Raw genomic sequence first — 13,487 nt, 5'->3', positions numbered from 1 at the left:
CACCAAGGATAAACATACAATGAAATTCCAGTACTGGCGACATCGTGTGGAAGCTGTAGGCATTGTAAACGGGACCTCATCTATTTTCTATCGCCATAGACAATACATTGACTGGCGGATGAATATTTTTTGTGTGTTTTTGGTGAACAGTTTTCCTTGGGATTTTTACTTCTAAACACATTCTGTTATAGCCACAGACATGATTTAACCAGTTTTAGAGAGTGTTTTCTATACACACATACTTATCATATGCATATACTATATTCCTGGCATGAGTAGCAGGACGTTGAAATGTTGCACAATTTTTTACAAAAAGCTGCGAAAATTCGCATCATCCCTAACAGGTTTTAACAAACTGATGTACATTTATTTTTTAAACACAATTAAATGAGTATGTTGTGAATTAAAGTAGTGAACAGTTTAGTAGTAAACAAGGGAAACGCTTTAATGCACCACTATTGGCTCTCTATCTCCCTCCTGTGGTTAATGATATATAGATTCAACAGTATCTAATAAATTGTTTGCACTTTTTGCATTTAATACTCAGCAGGTGTTTGTACAGCGCTGATGAAGGCAAAAGGCCAAAACCTATGCAGACAATTGTAATTTATTTATAGCCACTTGCACTTTCAATTTCTTTCCCGACTGGATTAAATTAATACTTTTTTTTTGCATTTCGGCCTACCTGGTTTGTTTTTCATGGTTTTGACTACGAGTACCTTTTGAACTACAGATATTTTTCTCCTACGCACCAGCAGCCTTCCATTCTAACCTGACTGCAAACCCTCATGCTGGCTATCCCCTGATAATGTTAAAGGCCTACAGTCCACACACCTGGTCGGTGTCATCATCACAGCAGATGGTGGCACTCAGGACAATGCAATACAGAGTATAGAAGTTGGCCCTAATATTTTTCTCCCTTAGAAAAGATCCAACAGTGTAGCTTTTTGTATCATGACACCTGAACAAAATCAGCATGGGATACTCATTCCAGCATAGAATATTATGCAGTGATAGAGCACAGATTATGGGAAATGATGTGATATTATGTTGCCCTTGCAGATTGTAGTCCCTCCATCCGAAGGCATGTATGCAAACAGACATCAGCTCTGTGGTCCATGTCCTTGTGTAACACAGGGAGGATGATGGAGTCGGGCTAAGCAGTTTCTATGGCAACAGAGGAAGAGCGGTGCTGCAGTAAACAGTGAAGTGGTGAGCCCTGAGACGATCAGGCTGGTTCCTCCTTGCTCCTCTCAAACTCTCGCCTGTTGCGCCCATTATCTGGGCTACTGGACATTATCTTGGCTATCATTCCATTGTCAAAGCATTATAAGGAAGGCAGGTAAAGTATAGTGTATAATAGTCACACCAAGATATGTGAGTAAGTAGCCTTGCACAAGCCGGAATGGCTCATAGGACCAAGAGCCTGTCTCCTGTTTGTGTAGCATGAGGCATATAGGATGGGAAGAAATCCCTGGGAGAGCGCACACGGTTGATAAACCCATTTATTTTGACGGCACCTGAGGTCACCTTTTTATTCTCCTCAGCCAACCACTTTTATAGCTTCATAATCTAACAATCTATGTACTTCGGGACAGGTTTCTTAAATATAGGGCCCAACAAACCACTTTACTTTACAAAGCCAGTACAAATGATATGACAGATAATTTTATTGGTACACTGTACAATTTGGACAAGTTGAAATATTACATTCATTAACCAGGATGCTACTATTTTCCAGAATATTTTCTCTCTCTCAAATGGCTACAATATGCACCAGAAAACTGTTTACAAATAGAAAAATACAAAACCACACACCCATTTGTGAGGGGAAAAGAATGGACAATGAAAAACATGTCGGAGTTTATAAAGCTATAGTACTTTCGTGAAGAGAAATACAAAACAATGGAGCAGGATTGATAAAGGCAGCCTGAAATGAGTCGAGAACCAAGCTGGAGATAACGGAACAGCACATGGCAAATACAGGTGTCATTTCTATGGTTCTTTCAGAGCTGATACTTTATTCAAAATAAGAATTTGTTCTTAACTGACTTGCCTAGTTAAATAATGGTAAAATACAAATAATAAATGAGTATAGAGCAGTGGTCTGAACCACAGATCAATTCCCAATACAATCTGCAATCTATTTTCTGGTATTAAAGGCTGTGACTGTACTATATAGGCTACCTTTTGAGGAGGGATGGCGGTACATGTATTCCCACAGCGGGTGCTAAAGGTTGTTTCATACAACTCTGTGAATACATAAGCCACAATGAGGTTGGCTTATAAATTTAAAAAGGATGCTGTAATTGAGACAGAAACAAGATAGACATACAAAACAAACACTCATACAAACAGAGTGGATGATGTTGCCTGATGTTTGGCTTTCAAATTGAGATGTCCAACGCTATCAACTATCAAAGACAGGAGGGGCGATCAGCCACACACAAACTGGTACACTTTATACACATTCACACACAAACTGGTACACTATATACCCATTCACACACAAACTGGTACACTATATACTCATTCACACACAAACTGGTACACTATATACCCGTTCACACACAAACTGGTACACTATATACTCATTCACACACAAACTGGTACACTATATACTCATTCACACATAAAAACAGATACATGCACAGTTTTCAAACTGTCAGAAAGTGCTGTCTTGTGCTTGAACATTTAACACATTTGATCAGCATGGACTGCCATTTCAAAAGCAACAGCAACCCTGAAGACAACTGTCTTCATCAGCACATAGTAATGTAGTTAGAACAGACTGAGTTAAGGCCACATGGGGAAAATCAACAGATCATCTCCATTAATTCAGGGTAAAGAAGGTGAAAGAAAAGTTGGTGTTTGCATCAGATGTCATAAATGCATATCAACCCTTGCTACGTCAGTTCCCCTACATACCCAAGAGTACAATGTCCCGCTTGTCTGTTTCAGGATGACGAGGTGTGACAAGATAAGATGCACATTCCAGAAGCTCCTTGTCAGTAGATCACAGGTTGGTGGAGTATGTTCTTCGTCAGCAGGCATCATTGAACTTAATTGAAGATCTGAAGCTTTTCCAATAGGCTCCATTCTCTTCCGTTGATGGCCACCAGGGGGTAGACATGCTAAGAACCTCATGTCCAGCTAGGCCACCCCTACTCCACTCATCAAAAGAGGGAGCCACTGCGGTGGAAGTGGATCGGAATTACAGTAGTGTGCACATTTGGAAGGAAACTACAATAAAGACCAGATTTTGGTTGTATTTGAAGGATGAAAAAGGAGATATAGTAACAGGCCTACAACAATTTCAAGTCAACAATGCAAGAATATTCACAATTTGTATTACCCACTATGTTTAGTCTCCAATAGACTCCAATTATGGAATATCCTACCTTCTATAAGTTATCTCTGAAGTCCTCCTGTTATGCACAGGGAATGTGCACTCTCATTCCATCTATATAACAGCAGGTCCTTTTAGCCAAGGAGAAGGGGGTATAAACTATAATACAAAATCTGATGATTCCTTTAAATATATATTTTAAAGTAATATTTAGGAGGAGAGCAAGTTCTATGCACTTGGAGAAAGGGTTGCAGTATCCTATTGGTCCTTTAGGGAGTGTAATTGTGGTTGTGAGCTGCATTATGCTCAGTCCTCACTCCTGCGGTCTGCTGTTGTTGAAGCTGGAGTTGTTACTGCTGCAGCTCTCCTCATATGTGGGAGGGGGTTCTGTAAACCAGACAAACCAGAGAAACAGTCAGACTATATAGTAGGTCATTGTTCACTAATCATTGATCATCATACTGACACAGTTTGGGGTGGGGAGGTGACTCACCATGTGTGAAGTCCCAGGTGCTGTACTCAGGGGGGAGTATGAGAGGACAGGACGTGGGTACTGGGGTGGCGTTTCCTTCTGTGAAGAAGGGGATGGTGGCCCCAGTAGACACACAGAACAGAGGAGTTGAGGTGTCATTGGCACGTCGCTGGCTGGGGGAGAAATCTACACCGGGAGCGTAGCTGAATGCACTGGGGGACATGGTGGGGGGCTGGCCGGATTGGTCCTGCTGGGAGTGACTCTTTGTGGGGATCTCCTCGCTGACTGAACCCCCTGCACCCAACACCTCCTCCAAGTCCTCCTCAGCCGGGGGCGCGCTCGGGGTAACCCCTTCTGGGCCGGGGTTGGGGCTGATGGTTGTTGGGGCTGGAGTTGAGGGCATAGGTCGTGACGGGATCAAGTTGACAGCGATGTTCCCGATGTAGATGGGTAAAGTGACAACTGTCTCGGGGGACTTTAGTGATACCTGCAGCGGTCACAAAATGTAAATGTGTTTAAATATCCTATCATTCCAAGATGCTCCTTTAACACTCCAATGCAGCTATTCTCATCTCAATATCAAAACATTTATGGGTAACAATTAAGTACCTTAATGTGATTGTTTTCAATTAAAATTGTAAAAAAGAAACAAAAATAGCTTCTTAGTAAAGAGTAATTTCTCTGGGGTTGGTCTGAGGGGCAGGGGAAAACTGAAAACTAGCTGTTATTGGCAGAGCGGTTTGGAACGCTCTTTCTTATTGGTCTACTATAATACTCTTGGTCGACCAAGAGTTGTCTGTTCTTTCGAACAATCGATTGGACAACATTTTTAAACATGCATTTTTCCATATATAGACAAATCCTGTGTTTTAATCAAATCAACTATATACACTGAGCTTGTCTAATGCTTTAAGTGAACTGTTTGATGAAATAATTAAGAGACACAAATGACTAGAGGGAATCCGACGGCAATTCATTTGATTGTGCCATCTGGCTCAGACTTGCTGCGCTGTGTAAAGAAAAAGAGAAGACAGCAGTGACTGTGTGACTAGCGCCCGTTGTCTCTATCTCTTCCCTGCTGCAGCGACCACCACATAACATCAGTGTGTATTGCACTGTCCATGTTGCTGAAGCTGCAACATAATTACACCCATTTCTGACTGAAAAGTTCTGTTACCGAAATCCCTCATTGCTCTCTTTATGTGACACATGTATGCTTCGAATGCACGTGACCAATAGGGCCTGACCTATAGCATATCATAATCACGTCAATAAATTGGTTATAACAAACTCTGAACACCGTAACACGTAATGGATGCAGAGGAAGTGACAAATAAACTCGAAGCAGGTTGCTGGTTGCGCAGGAAGTAAAGGGGAAGATGTGTGGAATAAATTTGACTAGTTGTGTAAAATACTGGAGATCAAGAAAAATAAGATAAGAAGCAAGAACTGTGTGCATATTGGGCCTGTGTGTGCCAAACAGGCGCTGTTAGTTTACAATATAATTTTTCTGACCGTTTGTAACATTGTAAACACTAAATAAATTATTAGCGTACCAGAGACTATGGTGTAATTCTTTATTATTTTTGGTAAAGCCTTTATTACAGCAAAGACTAAAAACAGTCGCATTCATTCGTGAATGCAATTTCTGAAATGGAACGGTTTAGTCCTATTTTACATTTACATTTACATTTAAGTCATTTAGCAGACGCTCTTATCCGGAGCGACTTACAAATTGGTGCATTCACCTTATGACATCCAGTGGAACAGCCACTTTACAATAGTGCATCTAAATCTTTTAAGGGGGGGGGGGTGAGAAGGATTACTTTATCCTATCCTAGGTATTCCTTAAAGAGGTGGGGTTTCAGGTGTCTCCGGAAGGTGGTGATTGACTCCTCTGTCCTGGCGTCGTGAGGGAGTTTGTTCCACCATTGGGGGGCCAGAGCAGCGAACAGTTTTGACTGGGCTGAGCGGGAACTGTACTTCCTCAGTGGTAGGGAGGCGAGCAGGCCAGAGGTGGATGAACGCAGTGCCCTTATTTGGGTGTAGGGCCTGATCAGAGCCTGGAGGTACTGAGGTGCCGTTCCCCTCACAGCTCCGTAGGCAAGCACCATGGTCTTGTAGCAGATGCGAGCTTCAACTGGAAGCCAGTGGAGAGAGCAGAGGAGCGGGGTGACGTGAGAGAACTTGGGAAGGTTGAACACTAGACGGGCTGCGGCGTTCTGGATGAGTTGTAGGGGTTTAATGGCACAGGCAGGGAGCCCAGCCAACAGCGAGTTGCAGTAATCCAGACGGGAGATGACAAGTGCCTGGATTAGGACCTGCGCCGCTTCCTGTGTGAGGCAGGGTCGTACTCTGCGGATGTTGTAGAGCATGAACCTACAGGAACGGGCCACCGCCTTGATGTTAGTTGAGAACGACAGGGTGTTGTCCAGGATCACGCCAAGGTTCTTAGCGCTCTGGGAGGAAGACACAATGGAGTTGTCAACCATGATGGCGAGATCATGGAACGGGCAGTCCTTCCCCGGGAGGAAGAGCAGCTCCGTCTTGCCGAAGTTCAGCTTGAGGTGGTGATCCGTCATCCACACTGATATGTCTGCCAGACATGCAGAGATGCGATTCGCCACCTGGTCATCAGAAGGGGGAAAGGAGAAGATTAATTGTGTGTCGTCTGCATAGCAATGATAGGAGAGACCATGTGAGGTTATGACAGAGCCAAGTGACTTGGTGTATAGCGAGAATAGGAGAGGGCCTAGAACAGAGCCCTGGGGGACACCAGTGGTGAGAGCGCGTGGTGAGGAGACAGATTCTCGCCACGCCACCTGGTAGGAGCGACCTGTCAGGTAGGACGCAATCCAAGCGTGGGCCGCGCCGGAGAGGGTGGAGAGGAGGATCTGATGGTTCACAGTATCGAAGGCAGCCGATAGGTCTAGAAGGATGAGAGCAGAGGAGAGAGAGTTAGCTTTAGCGGTGCGGAGCGCCTCCGTGATACAGAGAAGAGCAGTCTCAGTTGAATGACTAGTCTTGAAACCTGACTGATTTGGATCAAGAAGGTCATTCTGAGAGAGATAGCGGTAGAGCTGACCAAGGACGGCACGTTCAAGAGTTTTGGAGAGAAAAGAAAGAAGGGATACTGGTCTGTAGTTGTTGACATCGGAGGGATTGAGTGTAGGTTTTTTCAGAAGGGGTGCAACTCTCGCTCTCTTGAAGACGGAAGGGACGTAGCCAGCGGTCAGGGATAAGTTGATGAGCGAGGTGAGGTAAGGGAGAAGGTCTCCGGAAATGGTCTGGAGAAGAGAGGAGGGGATAGGGTCGAGCGGGCAGGTTGTTGGGCAGCCGGCCGTCACAAGACGCGAGATTTCATCTGGAGAGAGAGGGGAGAAAGAGGTCAGAGCACAGGGTAGGGCAGTGTGAGCAGAACCAGCGGTGTCGTTTGACTTAGCAAACGAGGATCGGATGTCGTCGACCTTCTTTTCAAAATGGTTGACGAAGTCATCTGCAGAGAGGGAGGAGGGGGGGGGGAGGATTCAGGAGGGAGGAGAAGGTGGCAAAGAGCTTCCTAGGGTTAGAGGCAGATGCTTGGAATTTAGAGTGGTAGAAAGTGGCTTTAGCAGCAGAGACAGAGGAGGAAAATGTAGAGAGGAGGGAGTGAAAGGATGCCAGGTCCGCAGGGAGGCGAGTTTTCCTCCATTTCCGCTCGGCTGCCCGGAGCCCTGTTCTGTGAGCTCGCAATGAGTCGTCAAGCCACGGAGCGGGAGGGGAGGACCGAGCCGGCCTGGAAGATAGGGGACATAGAGAGTCAAAGGATGCAGAAAGGGTGGAGAGGAGGGTTGAGGAGGCAGAATCAGGAGATAGGTTGGAGAAGGTTTGAGCAGAGGGAAGAGATGATAGGATGGAAGAGGAGAGAGTAGCGGGGGAGAGAGAGCGAAGGTTGGGACGGTGCGATACCATCCGAGTAGGGGCAGTGTGGGAAGTGTTGGATGAGAGCGAGAGGGAAAAGGATACAAGGTAGTGGTCGGAGACTTGGAGGGGAGTTGCAATGAGGTTAGTGGAAGAACAGCATCTAGTAAAGATGAGGTCGAGCCTATTGCCTGCCTTGTGAGTAGGGGGGGAAGGTGAGAGGGTGAGGTCAAAAGATTTATTTATTGATCTATTTATTGTTTACACTAATTAGTCAAATTAACGCTTTATTTTAAACTAAAATGCTTGATTGCATTTCACATCATGAGTGACTCGAATGAGGTGTGATGACATGAACGAATGAAGGATTGGAGGATTTATACAGTAGCCTATATAACTATTGAAATATAGGCCTAAGTAAGTTACGATATTAAGACTAAACAGGATGTGCTCTTAGACCTACGGTGGTTATACAAGGCTGCTATACTAAGCCTACTAATGATAATGACATTACTTATTATTATAATAATAATAATAACAATAAGGAGCTCAATGGAAAAGGAGGGTTATTATTATTATAATAAATAATCATTTCTGACATTTGGAACAGTGTAAACAACACTAACTAAATTACAAATAACACCAGAGAGGCTGGTCTAACAAAATTTATTAAGAGCATAGCTGTAACGGCTTTCTTGTGGAGAAGGAGAGTCGGACCAAAATGCAGCGTGATGATGATTCATGATATTTTAATGAAGGAAAAAACTATACATGAAGAAACTACAAAATAATGAAATGTGAAAACCGAAACAGCCCTATCTGGTGCAAACACAAAGACAGGAACAATCACCCACAAAACACTCAAAGAATATGGCTGCCAAAATATGGTTCCCAATCAGAGACAACGATAAACACCTGCCTCTGATTGAGAACCACTCCAGACAGCCATAGACTTTGCTAGATACCCCCACTAAGCCACACACCCAATACCTAACAAAACCCCAAGACAAAACACACCACAATAAACCCATGTCACACCCCGGCCTGACCAAATAAATAAAGACAAACACAATATAACATACTTCAACCAGGGCGTGACAATAGCAAAGATTAAAAACAGCCCAATTTGTTAAATTGTTGCGTGAGGCTTGATGCTCACGGAATCGGTAGGCTATCGACCAAACACTTAAACAGGCAACAGAAGCAGGATCGGTCTTATTTCTGTAGATATGTATGGATGATTTATAAAGCCAGGCACGTTTAACAGTTAAGGCGATTGATTATAGACCTAATTAATTTGGTGTTACCTCTCTCCTCACTTTTCTTAGACAATTAAGACAAGGGCTGTTTTCTCATCTCCTAACTCCGCTGTTGCCTCCGCCACATTGTTTTCAACACCAATGTTTATGTGATCCAGAACCGAGGACAGCGACCTCTATTCAACACGAGAAACTCCAGAATGGATCAGTCCACTCAGACAGGTGTCTTGTACACCATGTTTTTTGTTTTTTTGCTACTGCTCGACTACAAAAATCTCAGTCGACCAACAGCCTATTGACCAAACAATCGAACAGTCGACTAAATGGGGTCAGCCCTACGTCATTTTCCCAATTTCACAATCTTTTCCAACCTCATAGTGTGGAAATAGATATAAAACACAGGAAAATCACATTTTTGACTGCACAGGGCCTTTAAGGACTGTACTGACAAAAATAGCTTTGCCATACTGTATTAGGAACAAGAGATTACCATAGTTATAATCCCTGAACTCACTAAAGAAACATCTGAGACTGAGCATGAATGATTTACAGCATACTACATCACAGGTGCATTGGGTTAATGAGAGGATTACAGCACTATGATACAGTATGAGGAACAGTGTCTGGTTTATATTACAACTTTATTTAACTACAACTATAGAAAGAACACTGTACAACTGCTACAAGTCTAAAGCACCACTTGTGAACAACACTATTCATTGAGGGGATCCCAACAAGTGCACTTCATTGAGGGTGTTACTAACCTGGATGAAGTAATCGATCTCTATAAGGCTACAGCCGGCCAGGCCAGACTGGGGGAGGGGCGGTACGATGATTTGCTCCCGCCACTCAGCGTGTTTCCCCGCCTTCACTCCCGCCCCCTCTACCTCTGCTATGGTCCGCAGGTCAAAAACAGCCCGTTTGGTCTTATAAGTCACTTTCTGATCAGGAGAGATTCATCAGAGTGAAGCCCGTCAGACCAACATACAGATGAGACAATACAGAGCAAAGCATCACATCACTTCACTTCACATCAAAATATACGGTATATCAGCATTTGCCCATAAACCAGTCAGACTATCTGTTTTGCAGGACAAAATAGGTAAAGGAACAAGAGCACATGAGACATTAAATAGGTCTTGGGTACCTGTATGAGGCTGGCGAGCACACAACCCGTGTCCTTGCCTGACTTGTTGTGGATCTCAGTGGCTAGTCTGATGATCTGGCCTGGTGTGTATCCCCTCTGGTCACTGCAAGCCTTCATCATGAGGGTGCCCGTCTTCACCAGAAGGTAGCTGAACCTCTTAGTGGTCACAGCATAACTGGGTTGCTGGGGAGAAGCAGTCATAGGAAGGATAAAACAAGCCGTTCCAACGGACAGGTGAACAGAGCATAGAAACAGAGAAATTAGAGCTGAGGGTAAGGAGGAGTCCTCCCGTAATCTTTAATAAAAGACAAGATAGGAGTTGTGCTGTGCTCATTGTGCTGAAATCAAATCCCATAACTATCAAACTAAATAAGGCATGATCAAATAAGTGGGCACTCTACGGGTAGTTCACTGTCCTCTTCAGACATTATCTACTGTTCCAGTAGACGGTCTCTAGCCAAGTACTATATCTAGTTATTTTTTTAGGTAATTCCATTGAAATGACTGCATTACAAAACAATTTAATTATATTGTTGAGACAGTGTTGACTGGTCTTTACCTCAATGTTGGGCACTTGGTTGAGGTTGAGCAGGTTAAGTAGGTAGAAGGGCCTCTGGGCCTTGTAGTCCTTGGAGAAGCGAGGTGTGTCTATGATGGCTCTCACACGGTAAACAATCTTCCCAAAGGGCCCTTCAAAGGAGGTCGGGGCAGCCACTTGGTTGGGCAGAGAGAAATACAGCTATTAGACAGTGTAAGATTGACCACAGAAAGTTCAAGGTTGTATACAAAAATGTACTCATGGAGATAAATCATTCACGACATCAAGTGCTACAGCTACTGCATCGACATTAACCAAAGCTGTTTCATTTATTTCATAAAGCCTGTTTTGTCTGCAGATGAATCCTATAAACAAGGATATGAGATTCTAACTAAAACAGACTGGCAGTCTAAAATTATGTCTGGTCATTGTGTGTGCTTTATCAGAGAAATGCCAGTCAGTGCTTGGTCTGAGCAGTGGGAGGCAGATAGATCAGATCAGGGGGACAGATACTCAGTGCTCCTAGCAGCGCTGTCACCAAGTGTCTGTGCTCATCTGTCTGAGCTGTACAAATCCCCTCCTAAGAGGACAGGAGGAGGACACTGTTGATTTACACAGTCCAGAAAGGACAGATGATAAAGGAGGAGTGGAAGGGAATGAGGAAAGGAAACTGAAGAAGGGAAAGACAAAAATAACAATTCTGAGAGGTTGTATGGAGAGAAGGAATGGAGAATTACAGGATGAAGTTCAGGACAAACAGAGATACGTCTACAGTATATCCTCAATCCGAATACATTTACAATACAAATACAATACAAATGTCCATCTATTGCTTTCAGCTCATGCCTTAAAGCATGACAGGTGCTGATACATTCAAATTAGAATGCGTGGTGTCCACTGATTTACCCATTGGCCTTGAACCAAACACATTATTGTACATTCCTATAAATCATTGGAATAAATAGATTACCATATTGAATCAGAGTTTTCAAGGTGTACACAGAACAAACAAGTCTCTGGACTTCTCAGTATGATCCATTCTAATTCTGCACTAATTCTGCACTCCGACTCATTTAAATGATATGTCAGTAGTGGGTGCTGCACAGGGGAATTTCCTGCTGTCAATAAGGATTAGTGAGGAGCAGCAGGCTGGGTGTAAAAGGCTTGGCAGAACAGACACAGACAGGCTCCTGGCCAGAAGGAACCCAGCACCAGGGGCACTTGTCTGACTGAGTCTATGGGCCTGACAAAAAGCTCTTCCACTATCTCTTCTCCAGCATCCTCCACAGAACCAAGGGCTCCTGTTTTTAAGGCTTTACTTGTCAGTGTTTAAGTACATCCACCAATCCTCACAGCATGAACAGCAGTTTTAATGTAGCATCCTATTTGGAGGAGCTCTCGAGCCTAGATGTTAAAGCCTCCCCTGTCAGCCCCTGACCTGACAACAAGCAGGGGGCACTGTCACTGGGTCACTGCCTGGATGATCCTGTCATCAGCTCTGGAATTATCATGTCTTCTGCCTGTTCTGTAGACGAGGGTGGGGGGAACAGCGTGTGGGGGGGGGGGGGGGGGGGGTATCCACAAGGCGCAATTAAACACTGACAGGACTAAAGGACTATATATAGGCATCCATCCCACCCCACCGAGCCCAGACAGAGTGGAGCCTAATGGATAGACACTGAACTGTCTATGACCTCACACCTGCATGTACTCAAGTTCACAGTCCAGTCAAAAGAAGCATTCAAAATGCCATGTGTTATTACACGGGGGTGTGTCTGTGGGGACACAATATGGCTCTCTCGGCTACTGGCACTTGTTAACTCTGCCTTTGTGTTAGTACTTGGTCGGGGATGACTTACATGGCCAACTTTGACATATATCACCCACTTAGACAGGAGATATTGGCTGACTGAAGCATTTAGGATTAAAGAGCAAATGTAGTATTTTATTTATTTTATTTTTTATTTCACATTTGTTTTCACCTCAACCAGGTAGGCTAGTTGAGAACAAGTTCTCATTTACAACTGCGACCTGGTCAAGATAAAGCAAAGCAGTTCGACACATGCAACAACACAGAGTTACACATGGAATAAACAAACATACAGTCAATAATACAGTAGAGAAAAGTCTATATACAGTGTGAAAATGAGATACAGTGTGAAAATGAGATAACGTAAGGGAGGTAAGGCAATAAATAGGCCACAGTGGCGAGGTAATTATGATATAGCAATTAAACACTGGAGTGATAGATGTTAAAAAATTAACGTAAAAAGCAACCTCTGTCACGCCCTGAGCTACTTATCTTTGTTTTCTTTATTAGTTTGGTTAGGTCAGGGTGTGACAAGGGTGGTTGGTTTAGTTTTTATATTGTCTATGTGTTTCTGGCCTGTCTAGTGTTCTTGTATATCTATGGGGTTTTAGTATGTCTAGGTACAGTGGCTTGCGAAAGTATTCGGCCCCCTTGAACTTTGCGACCTTTTGCCACATTTCAGGCTTCAAACATAAAGATATAAAACTGTATTTTTTTGTGAAGAATCAACAACAAGTGGGACACAATCATGAAGTGGAACGAGATTTATTGGAAATTTCAAACTTTTTTAACAAATCAAAAACTGAAAAATTGGGGCGTGCAAAATTATTCAGCCCCCATAAGTTAATACTTTGTAGCGACACCTTTTGCTGCGATTACAGCTGTAAGTCGCTTGGGGTATGTCTCTATCAGTTTTGCACATCGAGAGACTGACATTTTTTCCCATTCCGCCTTGCAAAACAGCTCGAGCTCAGTGAGGTTGGATGGAGAGCATTTGTGAACAGCAGTTTTC

The 13,487-nt window shown here is 43.7% G+C and overlaps 1 protein-coding gene across 3 annotated transcripts in view; it reads right to left on the bottom strand.

The window, feature by feature from the left end:
• Positions 1–1,652: 1,652 nt before the first annotated feature.
• The window catches only part of LOC124048911 (arrestin domain-containing protein 1-like), a 55,118-nt gene continuing 43,283 nt past the window's right edge, over positions 1,653–13,487 (bottom strand). For 2 of the 3 annotated variants that reach the window (XM_046370083.1, XM_046370082.1), the window contains 5 exons: positions 10,687–10,841; positions 10,128–10,310; positions 9,745–9,921; positions 3,843–4,308; positions 1,653–3,736 (listed from right to left, as the gene is read on the bottom strand). In XM_046370083.1, the coding sequence (XP_046226039.1) occupies positions 3,663–3,736; positions 3,843–4,308; positions 9,745–9,921; positions 10,128–10,310; positions 10,687–10,841 (1,055 nt within the window). In that variant the 3' untranslated portion in view covers positions 1,653–3,662. The remainder of the gene's footprint in view (positions 3,737–3,842; positions 4,309–9,744; positions 9,922–10,127; positions 10,311–10,686; positions 10,842–13,487) is intronic. The other variant, XM_046370084.1, reaches the window with a different exon arrangement.

This window comes from Oncorhynchus gorbuscha, linkage group LG11 (assembly GCF_021184085.1).
Source record: "Oncorhynchus gorbuscha isolate QuinsamMale2020 ecotype Even-year linkage group LG11, OgorEven_v1.0, whole genome shotgun sequence".
NCBI lineage: Eukaryota > Metazoa > Chordata > Actinopteri > Salmoniformes > Salmonidae > Oncorhynchus > Oncorhynchus gorbuscha.
The sequence above is the reverse complement of the archived record's forward strand: the minus strand, read 5'-3'. Positions and strand labels throughout refer to the sequence as shown.